This window comes from Mobula birostris, chromosome 13 (genome assembly GCF_030028105.1).
Source record: "Mobula birostris isolate sMobBir1 chromosome 13, sMobBir1.hap1, whole genome shotgun sequence".
Classification (NCBI taxonomy): Eukaryota; Metazoa; Chordata; class Chondrichthyes; order Myliobatiformes; family Myliobatidae; genus Mobula; species Mobula birostris.
Window position 1 is genome coordinate 71459926 of NC_092382.1, and position 18479 is coordinate 71478404.

The 18479-nt window shown below is 46.8% G+C and overlaps 1 protein-coding gene across 1 annotated transcript; it reads left to right on the forward strand.

Moving 5' to 3' along the window:
• The first annotated feature begins 5934 nt into the window (after positions 1 to 5934).
• On the forward strand, positions 5935 to 7726 carry LOC140207990 (probable G-protein coupled receptor 139). The gene is made up of 2 exons (XM_072276522.1): positions 5935 to 6010; positions 6819 to 7726. Exons 1-2 carry the CDS (start codon positions 5935 to 5937, stop codon positions 7724 to 7726), a joined length of 984 nt encoding a protein of 327 aa, XP_072132623.1.
• Positions 7727 to 18479: the final 10753 nt, after the last annotated feature.

The window sequence follows — 18479 nt, forward strand, 5'->3', positions numbered from 1 at the left end:
TTCCCGAATAATTGTGGATTTTGTCGGTCCCCTGCCCAGAACTGCGAGTGGGCGAGAGTATGTGATGATTATGATGTGTGCTGCCACCAAGTTTCCGGAGGCTGTGCCCCTGGCAAGCGTCAAGGCTCCCGCAGTGGTAAAGGCGCTTGTGAAATTTTTCACTACGGTGGGGCTGCTAAGGGAAATCCAGTCAGATCAGGGGAGTGTCTTCACATCTCACATATTCCAACGGATGTTGGACGAGATGGGAGTAAAGCGTATTTTGGCCTCCGCGTACTACCCGGAGTCCCAAGGGGCGTTGGAAAGATTCCACGCAACAATAAAGACCATGGTTAAAATTTATTGTCAAGACAACGCTAGGGACTGGGTGATGCCTTGCCTCTCCTGTTATTTGCCGTGAGGGACACGGTTCAGAAGTCATTGAGGTTCAGCCCATTCGAGCTCGTCTTCGGTCATCGGGCCAGAGGACCTCTGACCTTACTGAAAGAGCAATAGTCCAGTCCGACAGTACAAGTCAATGAAATTGATTATGTTTTAAAATTTTGTGAGAGGCTTAAAAGGATCTGTGACCTTGCCAAAGAAAATCTACGACACACCCAAACTAAAATGAAACAGTGGTATGATAGACGTGCCCGCGAACAAGTGTTTCAAGTGGGTGATAGGGTCTTGGTTCTGTTTCTAGTGGTAACCAACCCCCTCCAGGTGAGATCCCACGGTCCGTACAAAGTGATTAAAAAGATAGACCCTTTGAATTATGTTATTGAAACGCCGGACAGATGTAAGCCGACCCAATTAGTACATATTAATATGTTATAAGCTTACCACGATCAGAAAGCAGATCTAGTCGGTGTTATCACAAAAATAAATGAGGCTGGGGTGCCAAATGATAAGGGGAAACCCCATCTTGAGAAGATAAATATGGTGCCGACCAGGTTGGAGAACTCTATTGTTTTGGCCAACTTTGCTGATAAGGTCTCTCACTTAACCCCTGAACAGAGCGAGCCGCTGATAAAGCTAATTAACCTGCATGCAGTTGTATGTCCAGATGCCCCGAGGCGATGCAAGGGGACGGCACATGATGTTGTCGTTACATCAGATCAGCCTATTAAGCAACACCCCTATAGGATGAACTTGGAGAAGGGCAAGCCAGTGGAGAAAGAAATTGAACACATACTAGCCACAGGTATTATTAGGCCATCCAAATCGGGATGGGTTTCTCCCTGTGTGGTTGTCCCGAAACCCGATGGGAGCATACGATTCTGTACAGATTACAGAAAGGTGAACGCCATCACACAAACCGATGCTTACCCCATCCCAAGGGTAGACGATTGCATCGATAAAGTGGGGAGAGCTAAGTACGACACAACGATCGATTTGCTAAAAGGGTACTGGTGCGTTCATTTAACCGACCAGGCTCGAGAAATCTCAGCATTTGTCACTCCATCGGGGTTATACGAGTACAATGTTTTATCTTTTGGCATGAAGAACGACCCAGGGACCTTCCAAAGGATAATTAATTCAGTGATAAAAAGGTTAAAGAACGCAGAACTGTATATTGACGATTTATTGGTCTGGAGTGACACGTGGGAGGAGCACATTGTGGCAGTAGAGGAACTGTTTAAACGGCTGTCTGAAGCCAACCTGACAGTGAACCTCTCGAAAAGTGAGTTCGGCCACGCTAAGGTCACTTATCTGGGGTATGTGGTCGGACAGGGGCAGCTGGCACCGATGCAGGCTAAGGTGCAAGCTAGCTCTGAAGTTCCGATCCCGACGGACAAGAGAGACCTGAGAAGGTTCTTGGGGATGGTGTGGTACTATCGGAAGTTTTGCAAAAACTTTGCGGATATTACCCTCCTTCTTACTAAGCTCTTGCCGAAGAACGCGAAGTTTGTGTGGAATGACCTTGTCGAAAAGCCTTCGAGAGTCTGAAGGCGATTCTGTGTCACCACCCTGTATTGAATGCGCCTGACCTTTCAAAACCCTTTTCCATAACAACAGATGCTAGCGACGAAGTGGCAGGGGTGGTGCTGTTGCAGACCGACTAAGAGAAGATCGAACACCCAGTGGCTTATTTTTTTTAAGAAGTTTAATGTCCATCAGAGAAATTATTCCACTGTGGAGAAGGAATTACTGGCAATCATACTAGCATTACAGCATTTTTAGTTTATATCTGTCCGGCACGGAAACCACTGATAATTTACACTGATCACGATCCATTAGTGTTTTTGGTCACAATGAAGGATAAAAACAAACTGTTACTAAGTTGGAGTCTGGTCTTACAGGAATTTGATATTAAGATAAAACATATAAAAGGAACGGACAATGTGATTGCTGATTGCCTGTCAAGGTGTTAAAACTTAAAGTTCTCTGTATTAACCGAATAGCTGTTGACTACCTGTATATTATAGTGTGTATCTTATAATGTGCATTCATCCCCTTGATTTTTTCACCAGTAAAAATCCTTTTAAGGGTGGGGGTGTCATCTGCGACGCCAAGCAGAGCTACCGGACGAATGATGCTAATGAGAGACATTACGAAAGACAATGGAGAAACATTCAAAATGCTAATAAGAGAGAAGGGAGTGATTAACGAGAAAGAAACACAATTTAGATATTGACAGACCGGTTGCTTTGAATCTGAACTGTTTGAAGTTTGATGGACAGGTGATACCCCAGCAGGGGGATAAAAGAACAGGTTTGCTAAGGCACGAGACACGCCACGAGACCCTGGAAAGAGCAGTGTGTCCCCACAAGTTGGTGGAGTTTGGTGGACCGGTTCGCGGGAATCGATCAGAGGCTCACAGGGTCTAAAGGTACGGTCGGTGGGAACCTGGGATGTGTGTCCGCCCTTGCCTGGGTGCCGGGTTCACCGCGGAAGAACGATCGTATCCGGAACGGAGAGGTCACAGTCAGTGACCAAAGCGGGATTAGAAGACATCAAAAGTTCTGCCCGAAACCAACTGCGAAGACATCAAAAGGTCTGCCTGAAACCAATTAAATCTCCCACTCTCTCTCTCCCTCTCTCTCTCCAATGGTACAACAGCGATTACTTCGAACTGCACTGAACTGCACCGAACTCTGCTTCACTTAAGACTGATCATTTTACTCCTAGACTACAATAGAGCTTGATTGATTCCTATTACCCTATTTCTGTGTATATGTGTGTATTATCATTGCTAACCTGTTACATTTATTTCCTTGCGATTAGTGTACTGTATTACTTATTTTTTGAATAAAACTTTATTAGATCCTAGTAATCACAGACTCCAACGAGCGTTCTGCTGGTTTGGCAACCCAGTTACGGGGTACGTAACAATGTGAACAAAACAGAAGAGATGTTTGTTGACTTCAGGAGAGCATGGAGCGACCACTCTCCGTTGAACATCAACGGCTCCTCCGTAGAGATCGTTAAGAGTACCAAATTTCTCGGTGACCACCTGGCGGAGAATCTCTCCTGGCCCCTCAAAACCAGCTCCATAGCAAAGAAAGCCCAGCAGCGTCTCTACTTTCTGCGAAGGCTGAGAACAGTCTATCTCCTACCCCCCATCCTCACCACATTCTACAGAGGTTGTATTGAGAGCATCCTGATCTTGGTTCGGAAATTGCACCGTCTCGAATCGCAGACACTGCAGCGGAAAGTGAGGTCAGCTGAGAAGATCACTGGGGTCTCTCTTCCTGCCATTGCAGACAATTACACCACACGCTGTATCCACAAAGCTAACAGCATTGTGAAGGACCCCACACGCCCTTCATATAAACTCTTCTCCCTTCTGCCATCTGGCAAAAGGGACCGAAGCATTCGGGCTCTCACGATCAGACTGTGGAACGACATTTCCCCCCAAGCCATTAGACTCCTCAATTCCCAGAGTCTCGTCCGTCACCAACCTACACACACACACACACACACACACACACACACACACACACACACACACACACACACACACACACACACACACACACACACATACACACAGACACTCAACTGAACACAACTCCACTCATTTGCAATTTTTGGTCATTTCTTTCTCAATTTCTGCTATAACATTGTTTACATTGTTTACATTTACATATATAATATTTATTATCATATTGTAATTTGTCCTTCACTGTGGTTATTGTCTTGTTTATTAATTATTGTATTGTCTTGCACTGTTTTGTGCACTTGATGTAGTCCCGTGTAGGTGTGAATTCTAATATAGTTTTGGGTTGTTTCAGGTAGTTTAGTGTAGTTTTGTGTTGGTTGAGGTAGTCTAGTGTAGTTTTGTGTTGGTTCATGTAGTCTAGTGTAGTTTTGTGTTGTTTCATGTAGCACCATGGTCTTGGAGGAACGTTGTTTCGTTTTTATTGTGCACTGTACCAGCAGTTATGGTTGAAATGACAATAAAAGCGACTTGACTTGACGTGTGTGTGTGTGTGTGTGATTGTGTGTTTGCTTCTGTATGCGTGTCTTTGCGTCTGTCTGAGGGTCTGTGTGTTGGCTTGGCCACGTGTTCTGCGTTTTTTATGTTTGGGTGTGTGCGCCTGCGTGTGCCTATATATGTCTGTGTGTGTTTATGACTGTCTGTGTGTTCGCGCGTGTGTGTATGTCTCTATGTGGTCGAGCCTGCGTGTGTATCACATACACATAACAGACAGAGCACACATTTCCTTCCGAGAGATTGCCGTAGCCCACGGGGACAAATCACTGGACAGAGAAAATACCTGCATTGTCTGCTAGGTACCTGTACCTGCGCCCACATAGTCACTCCTTTAGTTTGCTGCGTTCGATGGGTTAGGGATGGGTACTGAGAGAGTTAAACGAGTGTTCGGACTATGACGAAGTTCGTGGATATGTTTGTGGAGAAGTTCGTGGATATGAAATTGTTTATTCAACACCATAAATGTACATTACCTCGGACACATTCTTGGCAGAGTCTCTCAAATTCAAACAACGTCAAGAGGTTATACACCTGTCGACAATGGTAGCAATGGGTGATTCAATATAATTTCATAACCTACAAATAGATAATCAAATTCATTATTTCGAGTCTGTCAAATGGTTCCTTTAAATTACACATTTAGAGTGGAAACACGTTGTAATTGACAAGACACCTTTGAACGTTCAGACAAATTTGTTGGTTCCAACTATTTCACACAGATGGTCAAAAAGCTTCTGAGATCAGAGAACACAAAACTCCCAGATCTCTGTTGTGAGCGTTGACACATGGACACGCCGGGAGTGTATGGAGACTGATCATGTGTGCATAGGTGGGATCCGTTTAAAATGGCGGCATGGTTGGCACAGATACTGTGGTCCGAAGAGACTCTCCGTGCTTTCATTTTTCAGTTCCAGGTCGATCTAACACAAGTGGAAGGCAGCGACATTGCTTTTCTCAGAGCATGCATTCCTCTCAATGGTGATGAATATCTTTTTGACTCAGGACAATGTTTGGTACACAGAAACAAGCTGAGGATGGTTGCTGGTAATCGGGAGTGGGAGATAAGGTTACAGTGAGATGAGCTGTGATTGCAATTGGTGGAGAATCAGAGTGGAGCGGCCGCTTTACTCTCAGTGGATCTGCTCAGCCGATGGACAAAAGTCGTAGTGACACACGATGAGGTGCAGAGCTGGGTCTGATGGTCTTTGAAACAATATCCCCTTTGCTGGAGGAATGCCACTTGCAATTTACACCCCTTACTGCCCGCATAATTTCAATTGTTTGCAGTTTCACGGCTAATTCACTAAATTAATCACAATGTTGCGCCACAGGAATGGCCCTTGTCTGACGTAATCGGATTGTAAATAATTAAAACAATTTTATTTTAGAATCTGTTGAAATCTGTCCCCGTGGAGTCGCTGAGTGGTATTAAAACCCCAGTCATGTTCTGCCTCAACATTTCATTCCGAGAGATTGCCTGTAGCAGACGGGGACAAATCACTGGTCAGAAAAAAATGCCTGCATTGTTTGATAGGTACCTGCTTGTGGACAAAGTATTGAACATGTTCATCGCCGTTATTGGAGTTCCCGGTGAGTGACCGGAGCAATTACTGTTTGATATTTCTTTGCGTTGACCAATATGAAACTGTTTATGATTATTTTACAACTTGGTGTTCATTGAACAAATATCCATAAGGCATAAGGGTCTTAAGGACGGGCAGCCCACCAGGAGGATGTGACTGTGAGAGGTTTACATTTTACAGTTGACTGTTTCTGAGTTATTGATCCGAGTGGGGACCTGGTCCTGTGTTTTATGTCTCTCTGTGAAGCCCGTCGCAATCGGATTCCATTACCTGCTAGTTAAAAGTTGGATCTGATCACCCGAACCCGAGTCCATGGATCTACTGCCGTGTATTATCGAATTGAACTGTGCTGTGGAACTAACCCATGAACGGAGTCAATCCACATTGGATGACTAAGATGTTCCTGCTTTCGCTCTGAGACCTGCTCGGTTGCTAGTTCAATTCCATGATCGCTGCTGGAGCTGCTGAGGTTCTCCAGCATTTTGTGAGTTTTGTTTCCCTCCGGATCCGTCTTTAGCCCCGTCAGATGCTATTTCCAGAGGCCTGGTCATTCACGGTTAAATCAGTGAAACCGGCCCCATCAGGGACTGGGATCGGATTAGTGCCGATCGTTGCTGCTCATGACAATTGCTCACACATCGTCTTACCTCCACAATGAGGAAGGCAGGTCAGAGACAAGGTGACCTGTGGTTTATGTTAGATGAGCAGCCGTTCACCTCCTCTCGCACTCCTGATCATTGGCTGAAACCAGATCCCGTTTCCATTCCCGGGGAAGGTGTTCAGCACTACCCAATGCTTGTTCTTTCTTCCCGCAGTGAATTTCGTGGCGATTGTGATCCTCTCCCGGGGAAAGTGCGGCCTCTCTACCTGCACCACTCGCTACCTGGTGGCCATGGCAGTAGGGGATCTACTGACCGTTGTTAGCGAGGTCACTTTATTTCGAATCATATATAAATACTTTCCGTGGACTTTTCTGAGCATTACCCCTGTGTGCAGGGTGATCGAGGTACTGAGGTTCACAGCCACATACTGCTCTGTCTGGTTCACCGTCGCTTTCACTTTTGATCGGTTTGTCACCATTTGCTGCCAGAAGCTGAAAACAAAATATTGCACCGGGAAAACTGCGGTTTTGGTTCTCACAACAACCGGCGTGCTGTGCTGTCTGAAAAATATCCCCCGCTACTTCCTCTGGGAACCCAGAGAGGTAATCGTCAATGTACCGTGGTTCTGTGACCTAATGGACTATTCTCTCACCGACCCCTGGTGGGTAGGATATGATTGGCTCGATACGGTTTTAAGTCCGTTCATCCCTTTCGTTGTGATTCTGCTGCTCAACGCTCTGACAGTCCGGCACATTTTAATGTCCAGTCGGGTCCGTAAGGAACTGAGGGGTCAAAGCAAAGGCCAGAATCCCAGTGACCCGGAGATGGAGAGCAGGAGGAGGTCTGTGGTTCTATTCTTCACCCTCTCCGGCAGCTTCATCCTCCTGTGGCTGACACTGGTTGTAAATTTCATGTATTACGAGATCAGAGCAAAAGGATTTGATTTCAATGATTCTGAATGGATCTTTCACTTTGTCGGGGTTTTGCTGAAGAATTTGAGCTGCTGCACGAACACGTTTATTTACGCGGTGACTCAGTCGAAATTCAGGGAGCGGGTGATCAGAGCGGTGAAATATCCGATCACCTCGGTGCTTCAGTTCATTAATAAAGCCGCGACCTGAACACAAACCAGATTCAGCGCCTGATTGTCCCATCGACCGGCAGCGCCGGGATATTAGGATCGTTGACCCTAAGAATAGGGGGAGAGGGGATGTGGAGAGAGGTAGACAGGGCACGGTTGCGAGGGGAAACGTAAGAGAGTGGCTGAATGAGGTGATGAAACGACAGCGGGGTGCGCATGGGGTCAGTGAGGTAGTGAGAACGAGAAAGATATTGTGTGTGTGTGTGTGTGTGTGTGTGTGTGTGTGTGTGAGAGAGAGAGAGAGAGAGAGAGAGAGAGAGAGAGATTTAGGAGGATGTTGCCGTGACTATGAGGCCTGTGTTATAGTGAGGGATTGTCCAGGGTGGGTTATTATTTCATGGAGCTTCGGAGATTGAGATGCCGGCAAATGGAGACGATTGAAATGACCAGAGTTTCTGGTAAGCTGGACGGAGACAGGTCAATTTCCCGCTGTCGACTGAACTCTATAATATAGTCCCTCTAGTGTGACCCATCCTGTTGTTAAGTTCTACGCACAGTCACTGTGTGGCTGGAGTTGAGGGAGTGGAGGCAATTCACATGCATTTTCGTTGGCTGCAGTGACGGGTCCCATTGCTGGCATCAGTGTACATTTTACTCTGAGTTCGCAAGTATTTTGTGAATAAAACGAGCCCGGGTCGTGTTATGTACTTAATAGAAGTTTCAAACCTTCAGTTGAATTACACAGAAAACAACAGCGATCCCCTTACACTCTAGTCATTATGTCAGGCACCACCTCTTAATGGGAGCAAAACGATTGTGGGGCTGGAGGGGCGGAGATAAATTCTGGGATCAGAGCACATTTACTGTGAGTTCGTAAGAGTTTGCGAATAAAATGTGCCCCGTTCGTGTTAGGTGCTTAATAAAAACTAGGGACCTTTACTTCCATTACGAGGAAACCAAAAGCGGAATCCCCTTACATTCTCGTGATTATGTCACGCACCACCTCTTAAAGCGAACACAACAACTCAATGACGGTGTTTGTGAATTACGTCACACTGCTTCCATTATGGATCATTTGTGCCATTTTCCACCATGAGCATCACCTACAATTGAATCTGAGGGTAGGGCCTGTGGTGGCGGAGGGGAGAATCGATGTCGCATCGCCCTCAGTGTTGCGATCACTGCACAGTCACTGTACAGTCTCCTTTTGACTCGAGTCCTCTGTTCCCGGCAACCAAATCCGTGAATCATTTCTGCGCCTTTCTAGATTAATCACGTCTTCCTGAGACAAGCGACCAGAGATGTGCACCGAACTCCAGCTGTGGTCTCACCGACATGGAAAAGTACAGTCGGCCCTTATGCTCAGTGCATTGTTCTGAACTAACCGAACTGGCAATGCCATGGCTAACTACGGCCATTCCTTCTGCCTGCACAAGGCGCATATCCTTCCATTTTCACATATTCATGTAGTATCTGAGAACCTCCATCGAATCCGTCTTCACCATCACATTTGGCTTTCCTTCCACCACAACGAGAATAAAAAAAAACCCGTGAAGGACCTCTCCTTTAAACATTCTGAGTCATCTATAACATCACTGCCTTGCATAATTTGTTTTATTACAGCAGCAGTGTACGGAAATGATACAAAATTACTCTAGATAAATAAATAAATAGATCGATAGGTAAATAAATAGATAGATAAATAGATAAATACATACATACATACACAGATGCACAGATAGATAGATAATGCGGAAAAGGTCCAAAAGACTCTCGACCGGAACTGTCAACTGCACTTTTTTTTTCCCATAGTTACTGCCCGGCCTTCTGAGTCCTTCTGGCATTTTGCGTGTGTTTCTCTGGATTTCCAGCATCTGCAGATTTCTCTTGTATGTGATGTGGTTTCCCCTTTCACTTTAAATGCATGCCCTCTGGTATTAGACATTTCTTCCTTCGGGGAAAATTGATGCCGTCTGCCCAGTCTGTCTCTGCATCCCATATTCCCATATTTTCATCTGTGTGGTCTTTCTCAGCCTCTGCTACACTGGAGAAAATGTCCCTAGATTGCCCATTCTCCCCTTATCCAGGAAGCATCCCCTTAAGCCTCTTCTACTCACCATCCAAAGCATCCCCATTCTTCCTCTGATAGAGTACAATAGGGCCGGATGCGGTTCAAGGAAGGAATTATAAAACTGCAACGGAGGGAGAAGATGGCGGCGCGACGGCAGAGCGCGCGGCCTCTTTGGTGAAGAATATCTGTTATCTGTCAAGTAGGGGACCGTGCACAATCCTGATTTGATGGAGACACCTGATTTGGTGAGAGAACAGCGGAACATCTGGAAAACTTCTGAAATGCCACTTTGCTGCCGCTGCTACTGTGTGGCAACCGGAATCTCCGGAACTGAAGGCCCCGAAATCCTCGGCTGTATGTGTTTCAGCGACCGGGGAGAGGTCGAAGGCGCTCGGTAGAGGATGGCGCTCGGGAGGCGATATCAGAGAGGCTGCTCGGAAGATCGGAGTTTTCGGACGGATAGACTCAATGTCGGCTGGGTTCGGCCGCTTCCAAGGTATCGGCAAGTTGACTGTGCCTGGAGGTTTATGGCAGGGAGTTTCTCCCTTTTGACGCTTGCTATCGGGGACTCGGGAGTCGATTGACTAGAGATTTTGAGACTTTTTTTTTACTGTGCCCATGGTTTCTTCTTTATCAAATTATGGTATTGCTTGGCACTGCTGCAACAATATGTTATAATTACGTGGTTCTGTCAGTGTTAGTCTTTGGTCTGTCCTGTTTTCTGTGATATCACTCCGGAGAAACATTGCATCATTTCCTAATGCATGTATGCATTTCTAAATGACAATAAAAGAGGACTGAGTGTTCTCATAATCTAACTACCTGACACCGGAACTCAGTGTCGCGACTATTGAAAGCAATCGATCCCATGATCCCATGCAGCCACTCTCAGGGAGCTATGAACTAGATCACAAGATCCCTCTGTAGATTAACCCTAGACATCAACACAATCCAATCTCACCCCATAACACGTACCCAACAATCCCGGTAAATCTCCTCTGCAGTCTTCCAGCACAAAATATATTTTCTCCCAAATGCTAGCCAGAACAGAATGCATAATGTCAAGAAACTTAGCAGGTCAGCCAGCATTTACTGAGATATATACAGCCGATATTTCGGACGCGATACTTCCCGTTCACACGGGCCCTTCGGCCCAGCCCTTCTATGCGGATCTAAACTCGTTTCATCTGCCTACGTCTGAGCCATTTCCTCTGTAAAAGGAATCAGCTTGAGTGTACATCTCAATCACTTTGGCACATGGGCTGAAGGGTATTTCCCCCACTGAAAGAGTCTGTGACTAAACTTTTAACATCCTGTACGTATCCAAAATGCCTTTTAAATTTGTACCGCACCAGTAAGGAGATCATATCCGGTCTCTTAAAGGGCATTAAGGTGGATAATCTTCCAGAGCCTCGGGAGCTACACTGCACATTATTGAGAGATCCAGTAATTGAGATTACTGGGGACGTCAGCACTACATTTGTGTTCTTCATAGCCACAAGCAAAATCCCATAAAGCCAGTGATAAAAGTTATTATAACATTTAAGAAGCCGGGTGGATAAACCTAGAACATAAAGACCCACCTCACTTCAGGGATATGTACTTTACTGGAGAGGATCCTGTGGGCTGGGATGTAGCGTTATCGATCTGGACAGTCGTTCTCCATGTCGGTTCCTTTCAATGCGATCAGCAGCAGCTCTGCACAAAGCGCAACAAACCTTTCCATTTGGAAGTACTTGTGTGTGTGTATCTGATACCGACCTCTTGAGCAGAGAGCGGGAATATAATCGGTGAGAGATGGACATACCTTCGCCCCTCCCCACATATCAAACACCCCTACACCACTTCCCATATCCTCTACCCGCCTCCACAATCCTCCCCATCTCCGTCACCCCTACATCCCCTACGCCGCCATCCGTCTCTGTGAACTGCTCTCTCCGGTTTACAGTTCAGGCCCTCCGTCAATCCTCCACCCGCTGCACACTTTACCGTATCTGTCTCACCCTCCCATCCCTGCAAACAACCCCCCCCCCCCGCCGTAAACACAAAATACTCTGCAGATTCTGGGGTCAAAGCAACAATCACAACACGCTGGAGAAACCCAGCAGGTCGGGCAGAATCCGTGAAAACGATCAGTCAACGTTTCGGGCCGGAACCCTTTGTCAAGACTTTAGAGGGAAGGGGCAGGGGCCCTATTAAGAAAGTAGGGGGAGGGTGAGAAGGAGAAGGCTGGTAGGTTCCAGGTGAAAAACCAGTAAGGGGAAAGATAAAGGGGTGGGGGAGGGGGGTTAGGGAGGGGATAGTCAGGAAAGGTGAAGAAGGAATAGGGGAAAGCACAATGGGTAGTAGGAGGAGGCGAAACCATGAGGGAGGTAATAGGCAGCTGGAGGAGGGAGTAGAGTGAAACTAGGATGGGGGAAGGGAGGGGGAGGGAATTAACAGAAGTTGGTGAATTCAATATTCATGCCAAGGGGCTGGAGACTACCCAGATGGTACATGAGGTGTTGCTCCTCCAACCTGAGTTTAGCCTCATCATGGCAGTAGAGGAGGCCGTGTATGGACATATCCGAATGGGAATGGGAAGCAGAGTTGAAGTGGGTGGCGACAGGGAGATCCTGTCTTTTTTGGCGACGGAGCGGAGGTGCTCGACGAAGTGGCCCCCCAATCACCGATGTAGAGGAGGCCGCACCGGGAGCACCGGATAAAATAGATGACCCCAACAGACTCACAAGTAAAGCGTTGCCTTACCTGGAAGGACTGTTTGGGGCCCTGAATGGTGGCAAGAGAGGAGGTGTAGGGACACGTCTAGCGCTTACGCTTACAGAGATAAGTGCCGGGTGGGAGATCGGTGGGGAGGGACGTGTGGACCAGGGAGTCGCGGAGGGAAATATCTCTGTGGGAAGCAGAGAAGGGTGTAAAGGGAAAGGTGTGCTTAGTGGTAGGGTCCTGTTGAAGGTGGCGGAAGTTGCTGGATCCGGAGGCTACTGGGGTAGTAGGTGAGGACAAAGAGAACTCTTTTCCTGTTGTGGTGGCGGGAGGGTGGGGTGAGGGCCGAAATGCGGGAAATGGAGGAGATGAGGGTGAGGGCATCATTGATGACGGTAGAAGGGAAACCACGATCCTTAAAGAAAGAGGAGATTTTAGATGTCCTGGAACAGAAAACCTCATCCTGGGAGGAGATGCGGCTGAGACAGAGGAACTGGGAATAGGGAATGGCATTTTTGCATGTGGTGGGGTGGGAAGAGGTATACAACCTCCCGTCTCCGTCACCCCATCCTCCTCTACGCCGACACCGTCTCCGACCACCCCTCTGTCCCCTATACAGTTCCCACTCCCCGTCATCCCCTCCCTTCCCGAGACACGTTACCGCGTTCGTCACTCCCTCGCTCCAGTTTACTCGTCTCTGCGCTGAACTAAGACGACAGTGATGACTGTCTCGTGGCTATGGACGCTCGTGCACTGTAGTTCTTTGGTGTTTGATAATCTTTGATTTGCCGAGAGTTTGGTATTATGCCCAAATATCGGTACTGTGGACAGTTAGAAGATGAGATGTTGTTCCTCTAAATTGTTTTGAGCTGTGACAAAGTTTTAAATCAGAGATCACCATGGAGGCTAAAATTATCTCAGCTGAAATGTCCTTCACCCATTTGGCGTGCTCTGCAAACTTTTAACAGTGTAGAAAAGTCAAAAGATTTGTGTATGGGAATCACAAACACAACAGCACGTTAGTTCCGCTGTTTCTGTCAGTTCACCAGCGCTTGAATGCCGCCGATCCTTGAATGTGGAGGTGGAGATGCTGGAGAAGACAGCGCCCCACTCGCTACAAGGAGAGCCCGATCACGTGTCCATGTCCGTGATCTGATTGGATACATTGCCATGACGTTGATAGCAGTGTGATGTCATTCACCGTCTCTCATTTTGGAAGGGATTCAGTCGGCCATCGCAGATACACCAGCAGCTTCGCACTGGAAAGCGGCCGTTCACCTGCTCCGTGTGTGCGAAGAGACTCATTCAATTAACCCACCTTGTGATGCTCCGGTGAGTTCACAATAAATAGAGGCCACATTTCTGTCCGGAGTGAACAAAGAGTGAGCACCACCAGCAACTTCACATTAGGGAGGAAGTTCAAATCTGCTCTGTTGAATGTTTAACCACCACGGTGACTGAAGTCAGCTGTAGGTTTATGAGGGACTGTTACCGTCAGTTTCTGCAGTTCTTGCGGCTGTTCATCGCACCCAGGACTGAACCCTGGTCACTGAGCATTGGAGGAGGCTGTTCTGCTGACGTTCGCCTGAAACTAGACTGGTGTATAATATAGTGGATCTGTGAAAATTTATCAGTTCTGTATGAAATCCAGTGTCTCAGGTACTTACACTCTCTACCACACTCACAATGTATACTAGAGAGGCCACTCGGCCCATCTGCTCCCTGCCCATTTTTCTGTTCCATATCAGTATATCAAACTTAGTCCCTGCCGTTCCCCTCTCACTCTCCCTGTGATTACAGTTTACAACAAGTCACCACTCCGTTGGATAGGAGATTTCCCTTGACTTTCACAGAATCATAGAAATCTATAGCATATTAGAGACACTTTGGCCCACAAAGTTGTGCCAACCATTTAACTTACTCTAGAAACTGGCTGCAATTACCGTACCGCATAGCCCTCTATTTTCCTAAGCTCCAAGTACCTATCTTTTTGTGTTCGTCCATCGTCGGCGTCGATGAGGACCTTGACACCAATATGATAGTGTCGAGACTAGTGTATGGTTTGGATTTAGGAAAGGGATTACTGCACAGTGTCATCCTCACCCTCTCTTCCCAATTCCCATCTGGGTCCAGTGGCAAGACAGAGCCTAGACGGCTGGAGATGGCACTAGGCACAGTGGATGACCAGGACGTCTCCTGTGTCTTGTCCTGCTCTACACGTTCCACGACGCTTGCAGAGACCGCCTTCCTGACCCTTGGACCTTCCATTGGTCTCGTCTGCTCAATCCGCCGGAGTCTGTCTTCACATGCTGGGATAGACAACTCCCTATCTCACCGAGAGTTTGAGACCTGTCGGCTACCCTCACCTGGTTTAGCCGGCTTGTCGAAGCCGTTGCCCGGGGTGTGGCCGCTGTCGCATGCAAACAGCTACGGGGAGCCACAGGTGAGAGCTGAGTGCCAGGTGGGGATCAAAGTTGGACTAACCGACTTAAAAAGGACGCGACATGTTCCTCCACCAGAGATGCTACCCCTCCCTGATACCCCATACATCCCTAATACTAGATCTAGAATGGCATTCCCCCTAGTCGGCCTGTCAACGTGCTGTGACAGCAATCCTACCTGCACACACTTAACAAACTCTGCCCCGTCTAAGCTATTGGAACTAATCAGGTGCCAATGAATATCACGGAAGTTAAAGTCAGCTATGATAACAACCCTGTTATTTTGCACCTTTCCAAAATCTGCCTCCCAATCTGCTCCTCGGTATTTCTGCTGCCTCCACGGGGCCTATAGAACATACCCAATAGAGTAACTGCTCCCTTCCTGTTTCTGACTTCTACCCATGCTGACTCAAAAGAAGACCCTGCTATATTACCCACCCTTTCAGCAGTTATACTAGTATCCTTGATCAGTAATGCCACTCTCCCCCTCCCTCCCCCATCCCATTTAAAGCACTGATATCCAGGAATATTGAGAATCCATTCCTGCCCTGGTGCCAGCCAAGTCTCTGTAATGGCCACTATATCATAATTCCATGTATGTATCCAAGCTCTCAGTTCATCACCTTTGTTCCTGATGCTTTTTCCTTTGAAGTACACACACTTTAGCCCTTCTACCTGAGTACCTTTACACCCTTTATTCTGTTTCTCTTTCCTCAAAGCCTCTTTGTATGTTAGATCCGGCTTTATTCCATGCACTATACTTGCAATTCTCGCATGACCTTTATCTTCCTCCACCTCACTACCTGCTCTAACACTCTAGTTCCCTTCCTCTTGCAAATCTAGTTTAAACCACCCGGAGCAGCTCTAGCAAACCTTCCCACAAGGATATTAGTCGCCCTCCAGTTCAGGTGCAACACGTCCCGTCGGAATAGGTCCCACCTTCCCTGGAACAAGGCCCAATTGTCCAGAAATATGAAGCCCTCCCTCCTGCATCAACTCCTTAGTCACGTATTTAGCTGCATTATCTTCCTATTCCTAGCCTCACTAGCACGTAGCATGGGTAGCTATCCTGAGATTGCAACCCGAAGTTCCTGTTCTTCAACATTGCAACTAACTTCCTAAACTCTCTTTGCATGATCTCCTCTTTTTTTCTATCCACGTCATTGGTCCCTACATGGATCACGACATCTGGTTGCTCGCCCTCCCTCTTGAGAATACTGAGAACTCGATCCGAGAAATCGCGGACCCTGGCACCGGGGAGACAACTGACCGTCTAGGATTCTGGATCTCTTCCACAGAACCTCTTACCTATCCCCCTAACTATCGAATCCGCTATCACTACTGCTCCCCTCGTTTCAAAGTTGCTGGTGAACGCAGCAGGCCAAGCAGCATCTGTAGGAAGAGGTGCAGTCGACGTTTCAGGCCGAGACCCTTCGTCAGGACTAACTGAAGGAACTGATGTAAATAAGAAATAAGATAACAATTAATATGAAGTCAGTATCAATCACTTGAGTTGTGGAGCCCTTTGATGTGAGCTCATTGTTCGGGTGAGTGCAATTATTCCCCTCTAATTCAAAAGCCTGATCATTTAGGAAGAAAAGCTATTCCTAAACCTAGTGCTGTGGGAATTGACGTTCCTGAAACTCCTTCCTGAAGGCAGCGTCCTTAAACAAGCATCACCTGGACAATGCGCGTTTTCATGATGAATGCTGTTTTCCTGTGACATCCCTCCTTGTAGGTGTTCTTAGTGGTGGGGAGGACTTTACCTATGACAGACTATCTTTATTGTCATGTGCCCCGTGACGGGTTAAATAACCAGCAGAAATAGAAAACACTTTGGAGTCCGGTATTGCTATTAACTAATGATATTTGTTAGTAACTACGCAATACAGTAATATAAATGCAGGTAAATCAAACAAGTTAGCAATGATTACATATAAGTAAGTGTGCAATGTATATGAAAACAAAGCTTCTTCAAGTCTACTGGTAAATAAATAGTCTTACGATAATGAGTAAAGTTCAGTTCAGTTCGTGGTATTGAGTTGAGTAGTGATGGAGAGAGAGAGAGAGAAACAGGGAGAGATTTGAATTGTCAGGCGAACTGACGCCGTCGATCTTCCCGTTGTCCTCCGAAATCCTTTAAAAGTCATCGACTGTGACCGCAACAAAGGGGGCCGTTCTTCTGATGTGGAATCATCATCCCAGGGAAGAGTTGGCCACATGGACAACTCCCCACCAGTCACTCCCTTTTCACACTGTAAGAGCCACCGATCGATCCGCCTGATCGATCCTCCAAAAAAAAAACACTTTCTTTCTGTGAGCACAACGACAAAGAAATAGATACGTGGTGAGACTTTAATCTCTTCCAGGGAAGATGACCGTTGGCTCTCAAAGAGCTCATCCACTCTTTGTAAGGCCTTGTTTTTTTTAGTCCTGCTGGGTGTTCGCACACCCTCCTCGCCAGACTAAGTCCGGTGGTGGAGCCGGCCAAGTCGCTGACAACTCGACCACGGCCCCCGGCCGAGCACCGGGCGCCCGCACCCGCCGAATCTCTCCGAGCGTGATGACAAGTTAAACTACATCTTTCCCTGCATGTGGTCTGTGACATCCAGTGAACAAAACCCAACGAGTTATTTACGACCTTAATGCTCTTTGATCACATTCCCTAACTATCATCCCTTTGAGAATATCACCATACACACTTCTTCCTCCATGTCCTACTTCTTCATGAAGTCGAATGAATGCAAAGTATTTATTTGCTGCCTCGCACGCCAATTCTGGCTCCGGGTATAAACTCACAATTTTATCATTGAGTGGTCCTGCGCTCTCTCCAGCATAATGTTAATTACAGTGTATGCATAAAATGCCTTGGGATTTCCGTTAATCCTCCTCACTCTAGTCATTTCCTCGTCACTATTCAGTCTCCCGAATCACAGAGTGATTGTATCGTTGGTTCCCTATGTTCCTTCGAGACCTAATATCAGCTTTTCATAATTTCAGATGTCCACAACATCTCCCTCCTCTCTCTCTCTCTCTCTCTCTCTCTCTCTCTCTCTCTCTCTCTCTCTCTCTCTCTCACTCTCTTTCTCTCTCTCAGTCTCTGAAGTAAAGACAATGGAATTTTGTCTTCATATGTAAATCAGTAAAATTGTGCTACTGGAACTAGTTCATGATGTCAGATAGGAGAACCTACAAGTTGAGAAAGAGGAAAAAACGAGGGTGAAAGAAAGGACCGGTAATGACGGGTGTAATGGTGGTTATTACCGACGGAAGTATACCCCATGATGAGGCAGTTCTGTTTGAACCAGGAAACAGGGGTAAATGATTCGCCACGACATTCAATGCAACCGGGGCGTGAGGTAAGGTGCAAAGTGGATCCCTCTGGGACGCTGTAAACAGTTGGGTTGTTACTCTAAGGCAACACACAAAGATCTTAATGGAGCTCAGCAGACCAGAGAGCAAATGTAGAAAAGAGTAAACTCTGATTCTGTGTGTGTTGTTTTCTATTTCAAGCATCTGCAGGTTTTCTCGTGTTTTAGTTTTATAGCTCCATGCATAACATGGTTTAAATTTAC